The following is a 23,618-nucleotide window of genomic DNA, read 5'->3' on the forward strand; positions in this document are numbered from 1 at the left end:
TATAAAATCTACTGACGGTGTGTACATCGATAATTTAGCTTTATATTCATTTATTGCTTCGATACTTTTCTGGGGGGGTGTGTGTGTGTGCAAAAATACCTGATGATCTTTTATATATTTGAAATGCATAAATAAAAATTGTCCAAAAAATATATACGTGATAAAAATGATTGATAATGTACGCTTTAACAAAGGCAATATATCATTTTGATAATTTCCAGATAATATATAAAGATACGAGCGGCGGATGTCCTTTGTGATTATTTTTTTTTAATTCATATTTCAACGATAATAATTCGTAAAAAATGTAAGCGACGCGTGCGAGAGTGATTAAGGCGGGTTCTGATTTCAAACCTTATTCCGCGTATCTGTTTTGATTTTGCAAGAGGTTGATCGGAGAGTTGAAGATTGTGAGTGAAAGAGGGGTTGAATTGAATGGGGTAACCCGTTTCGGGAACCCGGGAAATTATAAGAATATAATTATTATTTATATTGTAACGGCCCATTTTTAACCACTCACTCGCTACTTGCGTTGGACGCAGAAAGTTTTAAAGGGACGCTCGGCCTCCGCGGCAAGGCGACTGGGGAAAAAAAGGAAAGAGAAGTATTGCAATATCACCCCCCGCATGGTGCAACGGCGTGATCCCGCGGTATAAACGTACAGATCGTGTATTTGCTTAGTATATTCTTTCAACAAATGTACTATACAGAGTTTCGACATTTCCGTTCTACAAACATTTAATGATACTTACCTTTTAATTCCCAATTTCGATATTTTCGAGAATCAAGAGATAAAACAAATAGATATTACTCGACATTTTATTAGACATATTATTTAGAAAATCGAGATTTTCAGATTTAGAAGTTGTGTCATTGATTCTTTGCTCTCACTTTCGTTTTCTTCCGTATATTAATCTTCATTACTTCCGGAAGCATTTCTAATTTTTCCTTCGATTGTCGAATATATTTTAAGTATCGTTTTTTTTTAATTTGTCGCCACTTTCGTGGCATTCTCGATGGTTTCTTGCACAGATTTTGCTTTCATTATTAAAATAAATATAAACATGTACACTATACATATATTTGTATGTGTATATAGTACATGTATATGTTAGATTCTGTGGTTTTGAGATACTCTGTGTATATACATTATACACATGAAAATTTAACTATAATTTTATAATTTATAAAATTATAATACATATATATACGTAGAGTACCTATCTCTCGAGATCACAGGATGTCCTCTACAAAACTCTTAATACGTCTAAAAACGCAGGGAGGAAGTTGGAGATCAACATTATTCACAATCATCGGCGAAGACAGACGTTTTGATAATACAAATGTTTTATTATCTCGGCAAGAATAAATTACTTCAATCCTTCTCGATCGTTGTGTCGTATAACATGAACAAAATAGAAGTAAAGATAGACAATCATTAGAAATCTTAACTATGCTCGGAGTTTATCGGTTAAAACGGTTTCGGAGACCGTGACACATCGAGTTCGCAAAACTTATAAAGTTCGCCAACTGACGCGTGCAGTTGCTCAGAACTTAAACAGGAGAAATGAATCGTTCGTTTCTAATATATAATACATATATATACATACATATATACTGATATGTTAATAACAATATGTAATAGATGGAAAATGAGAAAAGGTTGCATCTGAGTATTTTAATTATCTCGGTGTCGGCTTTAGATTTCTTCCCGCATTCCATCAGATAAAATCTATACTTAATCATAAGAAATTTAATAAGTCAGAAAAAAGCCAAGCTGGAACGGTAAGTTCCTATAAAGATATTGAAACTATAGGTAAGACTGCTATAAATGCGCATAAATTTTCTCTAAAGCCGATTCTGCGATCTTTATCTCAATTATAAGTATGCAAAATCGCGGATTTATGCCGTTATCTCGGAATACACACTCGAATATCATGACATTTAAGCTCCGAGTTTATCTCTTTGCCGCTTACACTTATTAACGCTAATTATTAATACAGTACTCGCCGGTTGATGCCGTTTCTATACAAAAATAATTGTCGCCGATAAGAAAGTCTGAGGTGTTCTCCCGATTTAATTAGCGTTCCGCATTGTTAGCCTTTCGTTTTTTTCGGCGTTTAATTGCGTTATCTTGAAGTTCGAATCCTTCCTCGGCGAGAGGACATCCGCGATTTTTATAGTCGCTACTTGCGTTGGACGCAGAAAGTTTAAAGGGACGAGCTCGGCCTCCGCGGCAAGGCGACCGGGGAAAAAAAGGAAAGAGAAGTATTGTAATATCACACCCCCCGCATAGTGCAGCGGCGTGATCTCGCAGTAACGTACAGATCGTGTATTTGTTTAGTATCCTTTCAACAAATGTACTGTACATTGCCAGAGTCTCGACGATTGATACAATCACTCTTGATACAATTAGCCTGTTACAGCTTATTTTTTTTTTTCCTATCACAATGCAGTACGCATGTTACCCTTCCTGTGAAAAATTTTACAAAGACGCTCGGCGTGCCGCTGCACGTCCGTTTCCTTCAACCCTTCAGCCGGCAGATCAACTCTTTGCGCTGCGAAGCATCAACCCGGTTTCGGTCCGCATCTCGTTTCGATATTACCATTGTAATAATATAACAGCATTATGTTATCGTAGTGTATAATCTTTAACAATAGGTTATTATTAAATTATTATAACAGGACCTCGATGCACTATGAGACAAATGCTAATACGGTATTATTATACTTATAATAATAAGAATAATTATTAGTATTTCTAATATATAGGTATCCGGGCCCGTACCCCCCATTACATCCATTATTCGCGAAATCATTACATCGGCGCAAAGCTGCCGCTTGTATTTGTCTTATCTAGGTCCCTCAGTTAATTAAATTTCCTTTAATCACGTCGCACAAGCGACAATCTGATTTCACTATTCAATAATTTGTTGGATAATTTTATCCGTCTCTATTTCCGTACCCCATTGATAAACCTGCAATTTGGAAATTGCGACGGCAAAACTTTTAGTCGGCGTTGACGGACAGATAAGTATGCCCCGACCTAATGTTTTGTTATGACAGGAGCATCGTGCATTCCGAGCGCAAAGCGTTGGTTCCCCATTTATCCACGGCGAGGTGTATCGTTTGTCGTCAATGAAAAAAAACGCGAATTATTTCGTGATATCAAAAATCGAAGCGGACGGTGCGACGAGCTCGGCTCGTTCATGCCACTAAGTTATGGATGGACAACGCTATCGGTTGAAGGGTTAACGTTATTTTTCTCTCGAAAGAACATATGCATTCGGGAGACTGTTTGCTAGAAAGCGAATGATGCTTCTCGCGTTCGATGCCCTCCGACCGCACTTGGTGCGCTAAAAATCGGCGAGAGACCGACACGTCCCGGAGCTTTCCTCGCCGAAAAGTACTCCCGACGGCAGGTCTCTCGGGCGACCGAGTCGGAAGTACATCTGAACATCGGGCGTCTGTTGTACACCACGAAGAGACTGTAAATTATTCGCAGCGTTATCGTAAGACTACTCAGAATGAGCAAAACTACGCACTGACTTGATGTCAGTGTTAAAAGTGTGACGAAACAAAAAATGGAAAAAAAATGAACGAGATGTGTGCGTGCTCCTTTTACGATTTTTCTTTATTTTTCTTGATCATACGCTCGTGCTGATCGTGCGAATTGTCAGATGACATAAATAAATAAACATGAAGTACTTCCTAGATGATTACGAAAAATAGTTTACGTTACGGTCTTATTAGAACTTGAGGTACAGCTGTCGAGAAGGCAATTCGAGGTGCGGCGCGATCATTCGCTCTCGCATTCGGCGCGATTTTTCGTTCGACAGCTCGTAAAAAATCGTATCAACTAATGGCATTTAGTTTGCTCTCCGCGTAACGAGCAATTTGCTCTTCTTCTTCGTCTTCTTCCTTTGCTTTTTTTTTCTGTCTCTCTTTTTCTTTTCTCCGTTCGCGTATTGTAACGTTTAAATCGACAGCGGAAGAGATACGAGAGGAGAGAATTGTTTTCTTCCTGATTATAAATAAAAATATATACCTGAAGACATTTGTACTAAAAACATAACTCCCGCACCGGCTCACCGCGAGCGGACTCGCGGGAGTTAAAACCCTAACAGCACTAATATCCTGTATATCTATAGAATATACTAAGGATGTACTTAATATACTGAGAACATCCTTATAATATCTTATACTGTACGATATCCTCTGAACATTCTCAGAATATACATGTGCTGTTAGGGAATCGTTCTACATCCTGCGCAGGATTCATTAGTACACTAAGAATATTCTTGTTAAAAGTTACTAGAGTGCACGTGGAGCGCGTGGAAACAGTTGTATGCCGGTAGCGAATGGATTAAACAATCCGGTTGCAATTTCTTTTTATAGGGAATACATAATCTAGCAATTAAATAACGAACTATCTAATATAAGTAAAACTATATTCTCAGATTCCTACGTTTCTACGTTTTTAGGCATTTGGATCGTTGAATCGTTAGATCTATAGATTCCTAGATCTTTGTATGCTTAAATTCTTGAATACTTAGATTTCAACTTGGACATGTGGAACATAGACATTTTAAATCTTTGCGTGTCTAGATTCTTTAAAACTTGGATTCGTTCTAAATTTAAAAATTTTTAACATTTCGACTAAAAATTACAGCCATCGTTGAATAAAGTTTGGAAAAGTGCAAATATATGATTATCTACTAATTGAATAATATATTTAGGATCTCCAAATCATTCTCATTAAAGAAGGATCAATTTCCAATTTCTTCACGAGTATCCGGCTACACACTTTTTCCGACACACGCTGTACAATGCGCAAAAAAATGGACCGATTGGAAAAATATGAGAATAGTAAATCGGATTATTTTTCTTTGCACATCACGTACTATATCGATATCTTAAAGCAATCAATATTATTCTATGATCTGCCAGTAGGATTTATTGAAATCTCTGTAAGTTTCACTATTACCGTTAGACATGATTAGTCTGATTGCTTTTTAAGGTGCGGAACAGTCATGCAATAGGCTGTGTATCATATAGTTATACTTAAAGCTAAATGTTGAATGCAGAATAGGTCCTTTGACAAATCTCAGAACAACATTGATTGGTTTTGATTCCGGGTTATTTAAAAATAATCTGTATGACGATCTATATAAGAGCGCCACACAGATTTTAGAAGTACAGAATTCTCGATAATATTCCGGCCTATCAACTACAGCGTATCATAAATTACAAAAAAGTTCTTCCTGTCATCGCGTGGCGTAGGATCCCTCTTATTGACACTTCTCCATGAAAACCATGAGAAGAAGGGTTTTTTGAAGGAAAAGCATCAGAGGCAATCCTTCGCCGCCTCGTCTTCTCCATAAAACTCAGGTAGAGGAGACGGCTGTTTACAAATTACGTCGGATGCGCCGTTTGCTTTCACCGAATGGCCAAAAGTGTTCGCGCAGGCACTGAAATCCTTGGTCATTTCGTTAATTTCTATGCTCTCCTCGCAATTGGTCGGCAACTTCATGTTTGGTACGGAATATATGCTGTCACCGCCAATAATGTTCTTCAACGACGTGGTCGTTGACGGTCGATTCAAATAATATTCCTAAATCAACATTATTCAAATAAATTTCATGCTTCGTACGTTTAGAGTGTAAATTTTATTGTACACTCGGGTTCAAGTATGTATATTATGATAAAAAAGAAATGCGTTTTTGAAGAAAATATGATTTCTTAGAGATACTAGTGTTTTAAATTTAGTAAATCTTAATATAAAATAAAAATATGTGAGATACGTAATATTTGCGTTATATGTAAAAAATATGTAATATTTTGCAAATATGTTTAAAATTTCAAATTATTTGTAAACTTATTGAGAGGATCTGCTATATACTTTGTTGTTCTTATGCATATCGCATGTTAATAATATCTATTAAAAGATAATTACCTTTTCTGTGTTGAGGGGAGTAGAGATTTGTGTCTGTGGTGTTTGGTTACAGTGTGCCAAGGCTATCAGCTCTTTCTGGCTTTCTCTAGCGTCCACTAAGAATATACTCTCCTTCACTTCTTTCGCGTTATATTCATCGATTCTAAAAATAACATTAAAAACGTAAAATATATACACGGAAAGATTTCTCAAACGAGACAATTATTATCTCAATATCTTCAATCTGATTAAATCATTGACTTTTGAATTGGATTAGTATTCGTTGCGTGACTTACTTATCGTATATAACCGCATGTAAGCCGAGTTTCTTCAGATACTGAATAGTACCCTTATCATTGTTGTCGTCGCCCCAGCAGAAGATAATTAATCCCGCATCCTTGACTAACTTGACTTGAGACGGATCCCGAAGAATATCTTCGGTATGGACGTTAATTCCTAGGATATCCGCGGTTAATGCGTGTCTCATGGCCATCGGTATCGTTTGGCATCTTGGATCGTGATAAGTGGGATATTTCGATGTAATGCCTTGTGTTAAAAACACCACTGGATACTTGTTTTGTTTGAGACGGATCATTGCGCAGATATCCGGATTGAACGAAGAAAACACGATTTTTCGATGACCCCCGTATTCTAATACCACTTTTAAAATAATATCTAGATACATGTTGAGATCGAAGGGATGATTGAGTTCGAACGTGCCGTCCTGATGGCAGAAAGATCAATTTAACTTGTTATTAACTGTTAAAAAGAAAAGTATTGTATGATATATTACTAAAAGGATTCTCACCTTCAATTGCATGGTCCATTTAATTTCGATATTGCATCCAACGTGTTGCTCGAGTTCTTGCAGCACAGTTTGCAGCGTAGGGAAGGGCTGATGATCTTCCAAATCCTCGTCAAAGAATCTCGGATTCTTCTCACGGCCTTCAGCTACGTGATAAACCTGAAAGAAAAATCTCGCTAATGAAATATACGTACACGTATGATATTCATTTAATTATTTAGGAGTCGACAAAGTAGATCATATTGTCGTTGACGTAATGAACGTTCAAAGCAACGGACAAAACAACCGTACTGGCTCAATGCAAATACATCTTGTAATTTCGTGCCATTCGTGATATGTTAGTCGCGTGCTATGATCGACGAAATTGCACAAGATGCGTCGGAAACATTTTAGAGGAAACTGAGCTGCAGAAAAACAATTATAAGAAAAAATATTTACATTACTCCATCCTTTCACTTTGATATAACTTTTGAAGATATATTTTAATAAAATTTTCTCATTAATCTCTCATATCAGCTCAGTCCTGAAATTCTATCCTCGCACTTTGAATGAGGTTTAATTCAAAGTGTGAGCATTTATATATAGTCGTAGGGACTGAAACTGGTGATTAATAATTTTATTAAGAATACAGAATGTCTAGAAATATTAGAAGCAACTTCATGAACGTTATTTTAGCCGTTTTTTTGCATTTGCATAATGATTTGACATTGGACCAATCTTATGACTTGCTACAAGCTATCAGACTGAATGTTCATCGAATATATTTTGTTTTTTGAGAGCGACAATAAAGCTTTGAAAATGTCAAAATAATCGCGGCATTCAGTTTTAATCTATTTACCAGAGTTTTGCTATCGAGAATCATATAAATATTGCAAACAGACACCAACTGAGAATCATTTTTAGTTGTAATCTGCTGGCGAGTTTTATTATTAAAACTCACGCTTGAAAAGAAAAAGAGATAAATTTCAATTTAGATAAACATTCAATTTTAGCTTCTAAGAAAAGCACAACATTGCATATTGAGAAAGAATATTGTTTCTCGTAATAGCAATAGTATTTTAGATATTTGATGGATTCGATCGCTTGGTAGCTTTTAAAAAAAGCATGCAAGTCAGATGAGTATATTGGTTATACATTTTGAGCGACGAGTTAGCCGGCGCAAGCAGTATAAAAGCTCACCAGACTGTTAACTCCCTTCTCAGCTTTATCAACGTAATAGAGCACCTTACCCAACGAGTCCCTCGGGTATTGCAAATCCTGTTGAATATTAAAAAATAGACAAATACGGAAGAGCATGTCATTTCTGAATGTTGGCTGGTTTGAATGTGTGAGCTGATGGACGTTTACGTACGACATACTCCTGCGTAGTAATCTACTTTTCCTTTACTAAGATAAAAGAGACATAACAAGCAAAACATTGATACGCGAAGCATTTCCGAAGAGGTGTTTCCTATCGTCATTCAACTAGTGTACCAACTATAATGTATGCATTTGTTAATTAAGCTAGCGGAAGATCAGTAATTAATGGAAATTATAATTTTTTGCGTACATAATCTATATAGGATATAATAAATAATATATTCTCTGTCTAGCATACTTTTTAAAAATTAGATTTGTTGCGCCTTATGCCGTTTTTCTTTTAAACAAGAGATAAATGAGAGATAAATACATTTTTCAAAACGTTCTTCCATCGGCTTAATTAATTATACGTTCCAAGAGCACAATATTAATCTCTAAATACAATTTAACATACAGTTATTTTCCATAAATATTAGTTTGTGTTATAAAAAATATAATAAAACTTAATAAAACATACATGTGTTCGTTCAAGACTATGAAAAATCAACATATAAATGTTAATCATATTAATTATCAACAAAATTGATATATGTTGTTTCAATATGATATAAATGTAAAAAATAAGTGTATAAATATGTTAAAAAATGCAAGAAATGAAAATGCATGATATAAGAAACATCAGTTATCGTAATTAATTCATACCTTGAGTAGATGAAGCTGCTCTAAAGTAAGATCTTTGACAGGTATCTCCAGCATATCCATAGCCTCTATCTGCTTCTTACGCTTCATTGAGATGGATACGTAAAAGTCATGGTAGATCACAGGTATAAGATCCTTCGATAGCTGGACATCGAACTCGACCATGTCTGCACCGTGATGAGACGCGGTTTTCAATGATGCGACTGTGTTCTCGCGCACGTTAGCACAACTGTAAAGATTTTATTTTCAAATTGGAATATAGTACATCTTAGAAAAGACATTTGTTATAAAATTATTAATATAAAAATGTATTAAAAGAATTTTTTTGATTCCATACAGGTATGTCGGATAAATAGTGTTTAGATATAAATCAACTTACTTCTTTGTTTCGAATTTGAAAGATGTACCAAGTCCTCTGTGTCCTACATCTAAGCCTGACCAACGCTGTTCCCAATGCTTCGCGTATGAGATGCTCATGTCCCATGGATGATCCGGTATTGGTTTTATGACAACATATTCCACCGTCAATTGGCCTGTAATATAAAAGCTTATTGCAGAAAAGAAACAATACATACGAGATTATTATTGTTTACATTTTATGTAACGTGAATCGATCAACTGTGAGTTTCTAGTTAGTATTTAGTCTTTTGGTAAATTTTTATGCAATTAATCAGTATTATCTTGTAGTTTGAACGGAATAAAGGTCGAATGTAATATGTTCAAGAATTTATTCTTTAAATCACACAGTGATAAACATTATTGTTACAAAATTAAACGTTTGATTTGACATTATTACGCCATATAATTTGTAATAACGGGATAAAAATATCCTTACTAATTAACACTATTTATTACAGTATTTTTTTACTTACCAATAGGTCTATGTTTTGTACTAGTAATTGGTACCGTCAGAAGTCCAACGCTAGGTTGTAAAGCACCCGGCAAGATGTAGCTGAAACCAATGTGATTTGGTGGTTCTCCTGGGAAACATCTTGAGCTGTACACGTAGTAGTCCACTAAGTACCCCTGGAAAAACAGTCTACTTAATGCTTCATCGAAAAGACCGTAACACTTTGAACAACACCAATATATTTCTTTCAATACAATAGCTCATCCACTTTGCGTGCTTGCTTCAATATTAATCACGTTCTATGATTAAGGTCAGGCAAATAAGAGAAAATAATTCAGTTTTTTTGGTTTCGAAGTAAGAATTTTGTTTGTTTTCTTTGCCACAACAGGCTATTTATATTGTTTCGAAACTTGTTTAGTAATAAAGTATATCATTAATTTGCGAATATTCCTTCAGCATACATCCTACTATGTAAACTAAGTTGCCTGAAGCTTCCGGCGTAGAAATTTTGAATCGTTGGTAGGCAAGAGCAAGAAATTTCTGGTAATCTAGCAATGAATCGGATTAATAATTGCTAAACGTTGTACACTGCCTGGTGACGCGTATTCCGCAACACCTGCCGAGATCATTCAATGTTAAATTTCGACAGAGCGAAATAGAGATAAAGAGATTAGAAAGAGCAAGTCAGCAACGTTTGCAATTCGGATTCAGAAGATTCTGACAGCATAGATTCTGGCATTGGCCGCACAGCGGTGACACGTACAGAAGAAGTCGGTCAGAGCTAGAAAATATTAGTAGTATGCTAAAAGGATATAGGAGTGATGGGAATCTCACCATTTTCGACGCACACAGATGGATATGAGATGTGATAGCGTTGATATCGCAACATTTTTAGGAGTTTACGGAATGGCTGCAACTCGCGTAAATCGAGGAAACAACGGACATGAACACAACGAAACGAAATAAGACTTCGGATCCATTTGGATCCAATTCGAATGGACCAGAATCGCAACTACTTGTTGTTAATCAATCAATTTATGTAATTTCGATAGGAAACAAAGAGCACACGAGACGATTTACGAGAGACCAGCCGAAGGATAGGTCTGGTAAGGTAAACGACAATCAAAACCATCATATCTCTGTGTGATGTCATGTGACACAGATGTAAAGTGGTAGACGATGCTTAGCATCGAAACATCAGATTGCATGTTAGCATCATCATTTGCACCAGAGGTCTTGCTTTTGTACAAGTTGAACAGGTCGTCTTCGTGTTCCTCGGGACTGGACACCGCGCGATCACGTCGCTGTTGGCATTTCCGAGGAGGGAGATAGCTGCTGGACAAGTTTAATTATCGTTTACCAAGTAATTCGAACAAGTCGCGCGAAGAGACGTGGCCGGCCTACTCGTGGTCTACTGAAAACTCACATGATATGGTCAATGCGTATTCTTAGTGTGCTCATTTCGTTTTGTGAATCACATCACTAACCAGTAATTTATTGCTCTGCCGTGCCAACGATTTTCTTGTTCGGCGTTCATGTTACACACGGGTTTCCCCGAGAATTTAAATGCGCGTAAATAATTTTATATGAAAGATCAAATAAGGCCTAAGGGGAATGTCAGTGTATTTTTTATTTCGTCGTAACATCGAAGTACTACATTGCACGAGTATCGGAAGAAGCGGATGTGACATCTTTGAACGCATGAAACTTCAAACTGATATAGTTGAAAAACTAAAGAGATCGCATTCGAAAGTATGTACAGTATCAAAATCGCAAGCAATGCAAGCAATAAATCCCAGCTTTTCACATAATAGTGTATATAGTATGATGCCTTGTGATGAGACTATCTACGTGGAAACTTACGATTGTTTCAGGATACCGAACGGCAACATTGAAGATTAAAAATTCGTCTTCATTGTGAGGGCGGCCGAATTGCTCCTGGAACTTGAATCTAGCCTCTTCATCATTCATCACCTGGAAATACACGTAAGCGTTGCTCGATTATTATACTCGAGATGATGATGTATGTAGGTAAGGTATCTAAAATTAACACTTACAGCAATTTCTGTAATACTGGTAAAAGCGGGTTGATCAACAATGTCTTGCGTATCCATAGAAAGACTATCGTCTATACATTCGCCTCCAAACTGTTGCAGTTCTAAAGAATTATGCCTAACTAGATTTACAGGTGTCATCTGTAACATAAATTAAATCTCAGTTATCAGTTTGAAAATAACTTTTTGTGAAAAAGCTGAATATCTCTAATGCATTTATTATTTTACAAGTAAACAGTTTATTAATTTTTGTTTTTAATTAAAATGTAAAATTCTTTTTAAAAGTAAAGATATTAAACAATAGAAATAAAATAGAGTAATAATATTACCTTAATATGAACTTTTTTGTTTTGCAACCGGTTCTTCCAGAGTTTAACAGGATTGTTAAAAAGTTTAAATTGTATCACAGTCTCATCTGTCAGCCAACCTTGTTCAATCTTGCTGTAATTATTATGAAAGCCAAATTTGTCAGGATCTGGCAATGTGTCATTGTCAAAATTGCTTGGTGCTGCAAAATAGATTAATTATATAATTTACAATATATTTTTTAAAGGTATTATATGTTCTGTAAATTTATTTTCTCTAATGTTTGCAGCATATATTAAAGTTTTAGTTACAAAAATATGATCAATAAATACATACTATTTCTCTTAATTACTCGTGGTGTCATATGAGTTTCCCATCTGCGGATAATCAGAGTTTTGGCCGAATTTTTAGTGCCGTTCGATTCGCAGATAACAGCTATAAAATATCGAAACTCGATATTTGCGTCGATGGGAAGAGCAACCTTCTGCGAGAATATTCGTCCATCTCTGGAATATATTTACATTGTAAGACATGATATAGTAAGCATAATAATGATTAATATTTTTATAACTTGAAAAAAAAAAGAACAAACGCTTTAAGCAAATATTCATAAAAGTATAAATATGTACTTAAAATAAATATTTGCCAGTACATTTCCTTCTTTGTTTTCAAATTATCGGATAAATTTAATTTTAAAACCATTGATAGTATTCAATACAAAGTACCTATATAAGTTACTTAATATAATATGTAGAACACGTTCTATACAAATTTTTTTCTGTATGCGAAGAAAGAAAATGAAGAAAAGACAGAAAAGATTTTGCATAACTTCTGCAATTAAAAGAAACGATATCTTTTTATATTGTATACTTACTCTTCAAACATGCCGTCAGCTGCATTGTCTCCATCTTCGTTATAGAAATCCCCGCTGCTGTTATTATCTAACATTATAGGAGACTCTCTTCGACTGCTATGTTCTTGCGACATCTGGATAGCCTGATTGTGATTCCAGGCACCCAACTCAGGCAAATTTCCAACCACATAAACCACTTCATTTTTCTCCAAGTTAGGTACCTTCAAATTTAAAGCAAGTTTCAATTGCATGTAAAAATATTTAGTTTTGTTCTTTTTCAATTAAAATTGCTGAAAATATCTATGCAAGAGTATTGAAATAAAAAAGACTTCAAAGTGCAAAGGTGCAAAAATTACCTGGACTCTAAAAATCCAGTCTCTTTTAGACCCCTTCATATCGGAACTTTGCGTGACCGCCACTTCGGTGATGATAAGCTCACGTGGGGTTTGTTTGATTTTCTCCTTGTTTCTTCCCCCTAAAAAGATATATTCAATGGATATTACTACGCCTTTTTTTAAAGATTATGCTCCTGCAATTTTTTATATTTCAGAACATGCGTTACGTATTTTGTTCGATTAAGATTATAAGTTTTTTTAAATGATTTTTTAAATCTATTCAGCAATTTAGTTACTAATACTCAAATGTAACATGATGAGTCATGATTTGTGACTCGTAATTTATAACATTCTTCATTCAAAAATTGTTCAGTTAGCTTCATATAATTATCCAAAATGGATTAATCATTTAATTCATAAAGAACCCAGCAACAATAAAAATAATAAATCTTTTGTTCATTAGCCTGATTAATGTCAATATAATATTACTGCAATAAAATAAGACGATATTATCATCATTTCTATAATCCTTCATTTCTGTAATAATTATGTGGCATCAATAATTATGAAAAATCAATTGCAATACCTTTTGTTCATTATATTAAGAGATTTGTAAAAAAAACAATTATAAGCAATAAATAAGATATACTCAGAAGAGTCTCTGGGAAATATCCCATTAAAAGTTCCCACACTGTATCAGGTAAACATGTATGACTAAACAGCGATAAACTTTTATGATGCAAGTCCGGTTACACAGCTACTATATCACATTTCGCTCCCTATTCTCTCCTATTGATAAAGTAATATACGCTCTGCGAATTATTTATCCGGACAGACAAGCCCGTATATAAATATTTAAATATATAAATATTCAAAACAACCAAGTTTGCTATTTTTGCCAAGAATAATTTATATTTTATCAGAAAAATGAATTATTTACAAAATAACCGGGTAACTCCTGGAAGGCATTAATCTTCAAAATATTTGTGAAACAATTCTAGAATAGAAAACATTCTCTCAGCGAAACTACGGGCTCGCTTTATTCCCTCAAACACCCTGGAATAAAATCTCGGATCTTAAAATCTCAATCTTGATATGAGAGGCCTGTTCTTTTTGTACTATTTTACGCTTTCGGTATTAAAAATAAAATAGATATGTAATTGGACATTACAGGGAGAAAAAAAGAGACAAGGTGAGAGGTGCAAAAAGGCTCAGCTATGAAGACCGAGCCTTTTTCCACGTCGACGTGGCTGCCTCGCGGGATCGTTTGCGCGATATGACAGTCATCCTATCCCTACGCGGATCCATGATCGACGAAGGCTGACGTTCTTCTCCCACTCCCCTGACATTCTCAGCCCGACACGATGCAACACAAACACAAAGAGCGATAATTGGATTCGCGAGCGACTTTCTCCGCGGAAGCGCGGCGATTTAACGATCGAGGGAAACATCGCCCGTGGCTGTACGCGTAGGTATGCGTCCGTTTCCTTTCGCGAACGCAATAACGGGTCGGGCACGTGCTCGAGGACACCAACTCGTATTATTTATCGTTATCCAGAGGCTCGAGGCGCTGTAGATAAGAATTCCTTCTAGAATCCGGCATGGACTTGGAGAGTTTCGTGGAGCAAGCTCCGAATATAACAGACCGTACTTTGTACCTGTAATGGGAACGGAAACCCGTCAAAGTCGAAGGTAGAAGAGAGTGTCCGCTCTCCGGGAGCGATTATCGAGTGACGTGCCGCGTAAACACGGGCGAGAGTTTCGCATTTCGGGAGCGACTTTCTCCCTTTGTGGATTTTTTTCATCTTTTTTTTTTCCCCAGATAGGTTTGCCTCAAAACGCGCAGTTTTTCGACGATTCCTCTCCGTTGGATCGTGAAACAAGTCGCCCGGGAAACACGTTGCTCCAACAATGAACGTGTTTTACTACTTACGACGTGGAAGAGTCTCGATATCTGTCGGCGATCCCGTTTTCAGGGAGCTCCGTCGCAGGTCGCTCCGTTTTCTCTCGGCCGTCCTCGGCGCGACGCGCGACCTCGTCGCCGCTTGCCGTACGACGACTCGCGTTATTTGACGAACGCCTGCGGCAGTCGTTCCGGATGCTTCGCGATACTCGACATAATCGTGACGCGACCGTAGCCCTTGCCCCGCACTAAACGCAATGCACCACACGCGCGACCGTGACGCACTGGCAATACTGGCATGGAAATGCACAGCGATGGCGGACGACGGAGCGCGATACCTCCGAATTCCGATGTTCCTGGCTCCTGCTGGCTGGCTCCTAGACAAGTGGAGTAGTGGATGTGGATATAGTGGAGTAAGTGGACAAGCGTGTCGCGGAGGCGCCGGAGCCCGGAGCGCGGACGTGGACAGCCGTGGACTTACGACTGTAGAGGAGGTGGAGGAGCGTCCGCGAGCTCCAATAGAAAAATTCGTTCCGTGAGGGAGAGAAAACGTACTGTCCTCCGAAGTCCCTAGAACTAGCGAATTCTGCAATCGGACGCCGTATGAATTCCCTATTAGGCCGCCGCGCCAAAATTCGCATTTCGAACATTCGAAAACGTATAGATTGTTAAAATTTTTTTTTCAGCCCGCTTTATATTTACTTCCACGAATGTAGATTAACTTTAATCTCGGTTAACTTACTTTTTATCTTTTTGCTAGCACTAAAAATTAAGAAAAGATAAAAAGTAAGTTAAATCAAGATTGAAAGTTAATCTACATTCGTAAAAGTGGACATTATAAGACGAAAATACGCGACACAGAATTCCATTGCTTTTTATATTTTAAATAGAGTTCCATTTGTAATTTTACCGTGTCACAAAATGTGAAGAACATTTAAAAAGGATCAAAATACTTTTTTATAAAATGTATGTAAAAACCACAGATTTTTATATATATTCGGGTCATGAATGTCTTACCACGTGAATTTACATAGGTGCTTATCGAGGAATTGAAATAGAAAATACATAGTGTGTAAAATACTATTCAACCCAATAATGTTCTATGTTAAAATATAACGCGATCTATATATATGAGATCGTTTTATCGCACGGATTTAGGCGCTTATCGAGGAATTAAAATACGAAATATATGATAAAAGTAAATTTATAATAACGAATAATATTCTGCCTTGAAATACATAACACGATACATAGAGAATTAATGCTTTACCACGTGAAGTTAGGTGTTTATTATCGGAGCGTGTATAAGAAATGCATGTGCTTCGATATGCATAAATTCATGTGTCAAGTACTAATGACCTCGTGTGTGTCAAAATACACGATATATACGATTATAAATGCAATTCTATCCTAAAATATAACACGAATTATGTATCAAGCGAATATAGATCGTCCAAAATGAACTTGAGAGTGACAAAATTCTAAATTAATTTGATCAAAATGTGCCAATTGAAATAGTACTATACTATTTTATTAAAATGGAGAAGAATTACTAATTTTTTACTTAATATACAACAAGAAAATTAATTTAGATAAGAAGTAAAAAGAATATGTAAGATAAAAGCAAGAGCTAGAGAGAGAAAGAGATAGTAAGTTATAAATTATTTCTTTCTAGGTGTAATTTCTAATGAACGGCGCGAGTTTGTTTTTCGAATAATAAAAAAGAACGTCCGAAAAATTATATTATCTTTTTTAGGGTGTCTCTATTATTTTAACAAACCATATTCAAATCTCTCTTAAATCGCTTAAATTGTTGTCGACCTTTTAGAATTCCTGCGTTGCGGCAAAAACGAACAGTTTCTCGAAGTTATTCGATCCTATTTGATAGGAATTTTAATGTTAACGTTCGACAGGAAAGCATTCGTTACAAAAACCGTGCGGATTAAGTGGCAGGGGGAACTGCATTTGAGCAGGAAAACGTGATCGGCATGCAACGATCAGCGATACAATATGAAACGTGTAATATAAAGCGTCGTCTACAATGGCAGCAGGAGTATACAGTAAGACGTAAGCAGTAAGTTATTGACTAATGGGATTTTTACAATTTAAGAATAGTCGACTGTGGTTGGTCAATAGCTTACTGTTTACGTCTTACTGCATACTCCTGTTGCCATTGTAGACGACGCTTTATACAAACTTATTTCGTGCTTTTCGACTGCACTCACGTTCCAAAGATATTTAAACGAGACAATGTTTTTCAAAAAATATACATGCAGCACGTTCCTAAAAATGTATAGGAACAATAAAATATTGATTTATATTAGATAATTGCTTTATGATTAATTAATCTCTTATCAATTTAATACTGGATGCAGACGTAATTCCTTTTCTTTACGATAATATTACAATATTAATATAGATATTATAATAATACACCATATTTAATAACAAAATTATCTTAATCTTTATTTAATCTCAAAAGTATTTACTTTACTTTATATCATATATACATGTAAATATAATATCGATAGATATTTGATATTACAATATATGATGACACATGATCAAAAATTGAAAACGCGACACAACATTGAAAATTTGACACAAATCGATTCTCTCGTCAACATCTCATATATCTAATTACGACCTGTATCTCATATTACAACCTATATTTACGTTCTACAATTAGAGCACGCGAATGTCCGATGCGCATATGTTTATTATATGCAATTTTTTTAAGAGATAAAAAGCCTCCTCGCTGCATGCATTATTATATGTGTAAATAAAAAATATACTTATGAAAGACATATTAGTTTCACAAGACAAAGAAATCCGAGACGAAGTGACGACACCGTCTAATCTACAATTTTCTAAGAATGTGGAATAAACGAATAAGTGCCTGTAAATAAAGAGTTTAAGCTTAAGTTTTGTTACATGTACATCTCTCTTTTTTCTGAAAAAAGAATGTTCGCACGTGCGCGATCAGTGTGTGGTGGCAACTGGCAATAATAGTCGCGATCATCGCGGGCTCCTTCTGCCCCCAGACGGTATTTGCGATGTAAATAAAACAGAAGCACAATGAACGTTGAACCAAAAGCCTTCATTCCTCATGCGTGATGCGTACGTAACATCCACGCGCGTGAGATTGCGAGCGTGTTTGCGTAACGCGAGCGGCTTGTTATTTCGATTTAAATCGAAAGCGTACCGAAAATGCCGCTAATGAAATCGGAGCGAGATGTAGCTGCAGCCAGATGGTGCAGCGTGTGTGCCCGCGTGATAAGGGCGTATCGAATTAGGAGCGCGGGGGCCAAAAGTGAGGAAGGATCATTAAGGTCGGTGTGACATATTTCAGCGAAACGTTTCCGGGAAATTCTACAGGAAGTCTGGGAACGTCTCTCCTCCTCCTGGAATTTCGCGCGCGATAATGTATACGCTGACATTACTTAGAAAGTTTAGATATATTTCCACACACAGAGACGCAAATATCTCGATACGCTTTCCTCGAAAATAATATTGAAATAGGTGATCACAATATTTTAAAAAGAAAGTAAAAGAGAGAAAGTTCTTTTTCCACATAATGATACCTGAGATATTCTGATTTTATTTTTGTGATAAATTCTTCGGATATCATATCATAAGAACGATAAGTTTAGAAATGCAGAAATACTTGCGAAATGCCTTTTAATTAATATTCAAAGAATATTCATCAGATTTTTTTTAAATTTAGTGCTTTATGAATATTAGATTAACAACTTTTTGTTAATTCAATATTAATCAGATCAATTAATCAGATCAATGTCTGAAAGGGTTTTGGTTTCACGACTGAGTATTAAAACGTTTGAGATCTTCATGAGTTTCGCGTTAGTATCAACTTTATTCGAATCACCAGTGATTCGTCGATGACGTCTATAAATTTTAGTCGTGTTTTTTTTTCTTTCAGTATTAAAACTGTATAGCGATATATCCTAGTCATCGCGATTGATCGAGCGCATTTACGACCGCTTTCAAAAACAATTTATCACCATTTGCGCATTATCCCGACGTCTAATAATATTTGCCGTTGTGCCGTTACGCGCATCGGCTTTACGTCAAGTGTCGGATTAATTGTGGGCACGACATGGCGAGATCGTATTTTTCGCAAATGCTACTAACGAGTTATACATCGCAAACACATCGGGTATCGGCAACTTTGAGCGCGGCGCCCGATGCAACGAACAAACACGCTTAATTGTGTTTTCGTGACACGTTAAACACATCTTGCTTGCCAATGATACTCACATAATGACATAATTTAAAAAAGTCGAGTTAATCACATGTTTGTCTACGTTTCACGTTATTAAGACACAAAATGCTCATACCGTTTTACTAGAGCTAAAGCTGTGAATAACATGATAAAAATAAGTACTTTAAGTGTATTATACTTTGTCACACTTTTCTCCTTTCACTCTTTTCTCTCTTTCGTTAAAGAAAATCCACGGACGTGTAAAAAATTTTACACACAGAGTGTAAAATTTTACAAAAGTCTTTACAACATTTTAGAATACAATAAAAAGAATTATTTAAGCTATCATTAAAGTTAAAATCAACGTAAGATAAGAACGTTTACGAGAATCGAGCGCGTGAATTCTCTGTTGAAGTTAAATACTGTAGAATCTAATTAAAGAACGAGCCTCCCGCTAGCTCTCTTATTTTGAGTCGCTTGTGTAACATGGAACAGCTTGTATAACATTGCAGAACTTGTTCAGGTTTCTGGTACGTTCGATTTAACGTTGTTGAAAATGCCGAGAAAAAAAATTGGCACTTTTCCGCGGTTTATATATTTCGCGCGCTATTTATACAAATTAAGCAAGGTATTCCAGGTAGCAAAGTGACGTCAAATGACGTCTTAATAACGCCTTAATGACGTCTATGACGTCAATAAGACGTCTTTAGACGTCATCTTTGCTACTTGGGATGAAATCTCGTGATGACATCAATAATTAGGTTGTTTTGATACCTTGAACGGAACCTGTTTTGTCGCAATAAAAGGAAAAAAAAATGTATTTCTCTTACATCATATGTTTTTCGATCATATCATCGTGCTTTTTAATTTTTCTTATTTTGTGACGTAGAATGTCATATATTTATGAAACGCGGCATTTCGCAACGGTTCGCCACGCTTTTTACAACGCGTTTCTAGTTTAGACCTCTTGCATTTTTCCTACGCAATTTAATGCGTTAAACGAATTGTTATTTCGTTTTTTGGATTGGCTTGAAATTTCGGAATTTATAATCGCAATATAAATTGCAATCGACAAACAATATCCGTCTGTAAAAGTTTTTTTTAAATATTATTGTCAAACATGATTAATTTTGTATTTAAAACATAAAAGGTTTATGACGGTTTGTGAAACTCTCCGAAAATGGAAGTCTCCAGCTGTGACATCTTGAATTATACCACACAGTTGCAGATATAGTACGGTACAAAAAGAACGGACATAATGAAAAGTCAAATTGAAACCATTATACATAATTTCCGGCAGCAGCTCTTTTAGAGTATTCTTTCTTTTTTCATAAATCAACTTGTCAGAAGGTCTTATTGCGCGACTGTTTTTAAGAGATCTTTTTATTGATTTCAAAATGCTTGTTGTATAATTATTCATTGTGTCCGAGAAACTATTCTGAATGTCTGTTCAAAGAGACAGATCCTATATGAAAATGCAATATCTGAAGTATCACCGTATTGTCTAATCTCTAATCTAATTGTAAGCTCAATTAAAATTTTTCACGTTCACGTTTTAATGTCTTTGTTAGAAGTCTTCTTAAAAGATGAAGTCTTCTTAGAAGTCTCCATCAAAAGGATTTTTTCTTTCTCTTCCTTTTCAGCAGAAATACTTTTACACATAAAGATATATCAACACAGAATTTATGTTTAAAACTTTCTCTTCCTAGCAGTTAAATATCTTTTCAAGACTCCCTCTAAATTTCTTCATGACATGAGAACAAATAATTTCATTTAAGAAAAGCGACAAAATTAGATAAAAAGAATCAAATTCTGTTTTTCGTCTATATAAATATCTTATTTCTCATCGTTTGATAATTTCCATATCTTCTCAAGATTAAATTTATTTGTTGATAAGGATCGATTTATTTCTTGATTTAAATTTGAGATTTTCTCGCATTTTAAATACAATTAATGACAGTATATTGTATGTTCCGTGTTTCACGATTACATTATATAAGAATACTTTTTTCTCTGATAAAAATCAAGATAGATTTAGAGACACCGAATCGTGCCTTGTTAAAACAAATTATATAAATCGATAAGTCATATATGTGCTCGCTAATTTGTTTCTTTACATAAATATCTTTCTATAAAGTATTATTTATCTGAATATAAATAATATTCAATCGCTTATTAATTAAGACATAATTACAGACAAAAGAAATGTAGCACATATAATATATATTTTTTCATATCTATACGGAAAGCCCATTTTAAAGCGATCTTTTTTCGATGGAATTATAAATCTCGAATCTTCTCTATTTTTGTCGATCGCATTAAACGAAGAATTAAGGAACGAACACGGACGTCTGCTATCTATCTCATAATTAGGAGAATGAGAAAGGGATTTCAAAATACGCTGTTACACAGCTGGGAAAGTTGTTCACAACGATCAGCTGCAAGCTATTTTCTCGTGACAGTTCAAAGTCCATCGTGAAAATATCGCGTCCGTTCTTATATTTATAGCGGTTATAGCGTATCAAAAACTGCCTGTACGCATCGAAACGCATCGAAGCGCGACGAGCGCAGTAAATTTCATTTCTCGTGCGGTTTTACGTGCCTCTCTCTCTCTCTCTCTCTCTCTCTCTCTCTTCTCTCAATATAATTTTTGCGTAAAGATATACGAGAAAGAGATACATCAAAATCGTTCGAGCACCGATCCCGGGAATACGTTATATCTCTCTCAATTGCCCTCTCAATATGGTTCTCGCGTCTCTTTCTCGCGCTCCGGTATAGTTCTGGTTCGATTTATGGGGGGATAAATACCCCCGATCGCGCCGTCGTTTCCATTCCACACTTACCTGCAAGACAGCGGTCCGCGCACGTGCTAACTTCCGGCGGGCTGCATCGCGCACCGGGCTGCGACACCGCAATCGATCATCGCCGATCTCTTCGATCCGCGTCGATGTCAAACGTGCGAGTTTCTATTTTTATTATTTTTTTTTTCGGGAACGAGCTGGACGAGTTTGTCTCTCGGTCAGAATTTCCGGAATTAAAATCGCGAACGAGTGCAAAAGAAAAAAAAAGCGGATATAACTGCGCGATCGCTTCGAACGTACGTAGCGGCGCGCGCGAACGTTCGAGTGCTACTAGCTTTCGCTCCTCGATCGCTTCGTTCCAACGATTCCGCTTCCCCTCCTCTCGTCTCTTCGGTCGTGACATTGATGTTTCTGCAGTTATGAGACATATCTGTGAAATAAATCGGGGCACTCGGTGGAGATGCCTATAGGAGCGTCGCGACGCACAGGTGAGCACCGAATAATATTGGCGAGGTGGTTGGTTTCAGTATCCTCGTCTGACAATGAGTCATAGCCCAAGCAGAGTAAAGAGTCACGATGAGGGTCAAAGTAACATCAAAGTGACGTCAAAGTGGCGTTAAAGTGATTTTTCAAGTGACAAATAAAGTCACGATGACGTTATCACTATATATCATGTCGTGAGTTTTATGGCTCGTCTACAATAGCCGCAAGAGTATGCAGTAAGACGTAAGCAGTAAGCTATTGACTATAACCATAGTCGATTATTCTTGAATTGTAAAAATCTTATTAATCAATAGCTTACTGCTTACGTCTTACTGCATACTCTTACGGTACGGCTATTGTAGACGAGCCATTATGTTCTACCTGGGGACGTCGATATATTGATGTCTCCAGTCGGGAGGAAGGTTCGATATCTTGTTATCTTCGTGCCAGGTAGTACAGGCCGATTGTGTCGCCGTATCGTCATTAGGATACTTGTGTAACCACTTAAAAATATCGCGCGCTCTTTTAGCTCTTGGGATTCGATTTCGACAGATCGCAGCCTCGATGAGATCAGATTTAGAGCGATAATTCTGATAAATTCTATTGTTGCAGTTGCACAGTACACTTCGATATGCTTATTTGCGACACGTTGTTTTCCGACTGGCTCGGCGCTTATCAAAGAAATAAGTCCAACCGCAAGCCGAGGCATTTAACTTCTTTTTGCGCTATCCGCTTGGGCGATAAATTGTCGATAGCAGACTGCGTCGACTCGGTGTGCTGATGCCCTGTTGCGCGTTGGATCATTTACATCCGTGTCTTTTGCAGGATTACGAAACTGTCGCTATCTTACGTTGTAAAAATGTCGAGACATAACATGAGTCACTTTCCTCGATCCTGTCCAATCGTCTCCGATTATTAATTGTTAATTGATTTATTCTTTACTGATTTACTGATGATCGGTCGTATTAATGATATAATTAACAAAACAGTTGACATCGTTGGTTTTTTCTGCCTAGATGACTAAACAGATGAGCAAACCTTATCTCGCAAGAGAATAATTTTAACAAACCAAT

At 36.2% G+C, this 23,618-nt stretch overlaps 1 protein-coding gene across 3 annotated transcripts; it reads right to left on the bottom strand.

Moving 5' to 3' along the window:
* Positions 1–1,329: 1,329 nt before the first annotated feature.
* Positions 1,330–23,235, bottom strand: LOC139770107 (glycerophosphocholine phosphodiesterase GPCPD1). 3 transcript variants are annotated; one of them, XM_071701822.1, is made up of 15 exons: positions 22,927–23,234; positions 22,105–22,492; positions 13,158–13,276; positions 12,823–13,022; positions 12,285–12,454; positions 11,972–12,150; positions 11,646–11,783; positions 11,452–11,562; positions 9,611–9,764; positions 9,118–9,271; positions 8,742–8,967; positions 6,744–6,899; positions 6,232–6,659; positions 5,957–6,098; positions 1,330–5,614 (listed from the first exon to the last, which is right to left on the bottom strand). In XM_071701822.1, exons 3-15 carry the CDS (start codon positions 13,194–13,196, stop codon positions 5,348–5,350), a joined length of 2,364 nt encoding a protein of 787 aa, XP_071557923.1. In that variant the 5' UTR covers positions 13,197–13,276; positions 22,105–22,492; positions 22,927–23,234; the 3' UTR covers positions 1,330–5,347. The 3 variants fall into 3 exon arrangements, with proteins under 3 accessions (XP_071557923.1, XP_071557921.1, XP_071557922.1); XM_071701820.1 differs by lacking the exon at positions 22,105–22,492 and having other exon boundaries at positions 22,927–23,235; XM_071701821.1 differs by lacking the exons at positions 22,105–22,492; positions 22,927–23,234 and adding an exon at positions 15,070–15,680.
* Between the last annotated feature and the right edge of the window lie 383 nt (positions 23,236–23,618).

The sequence above is a fragment of the Temnothorax nylanderi genome, unplaced genomic scaffold (assembly GCF_030848795.1).
Source record: "Temnothorax nylanderi isolate EJ_2023f unplaced genomic scaffold, tnyl_v1.0 TNYL_tig0027_pilon, whole genome shotgun sequence".
NCBI lineage: Eukaryota > Metazoa > Arthropoda > Insecta > Hymenoptera > Formicidae > Temnothorax > Temnothorax nylanderi.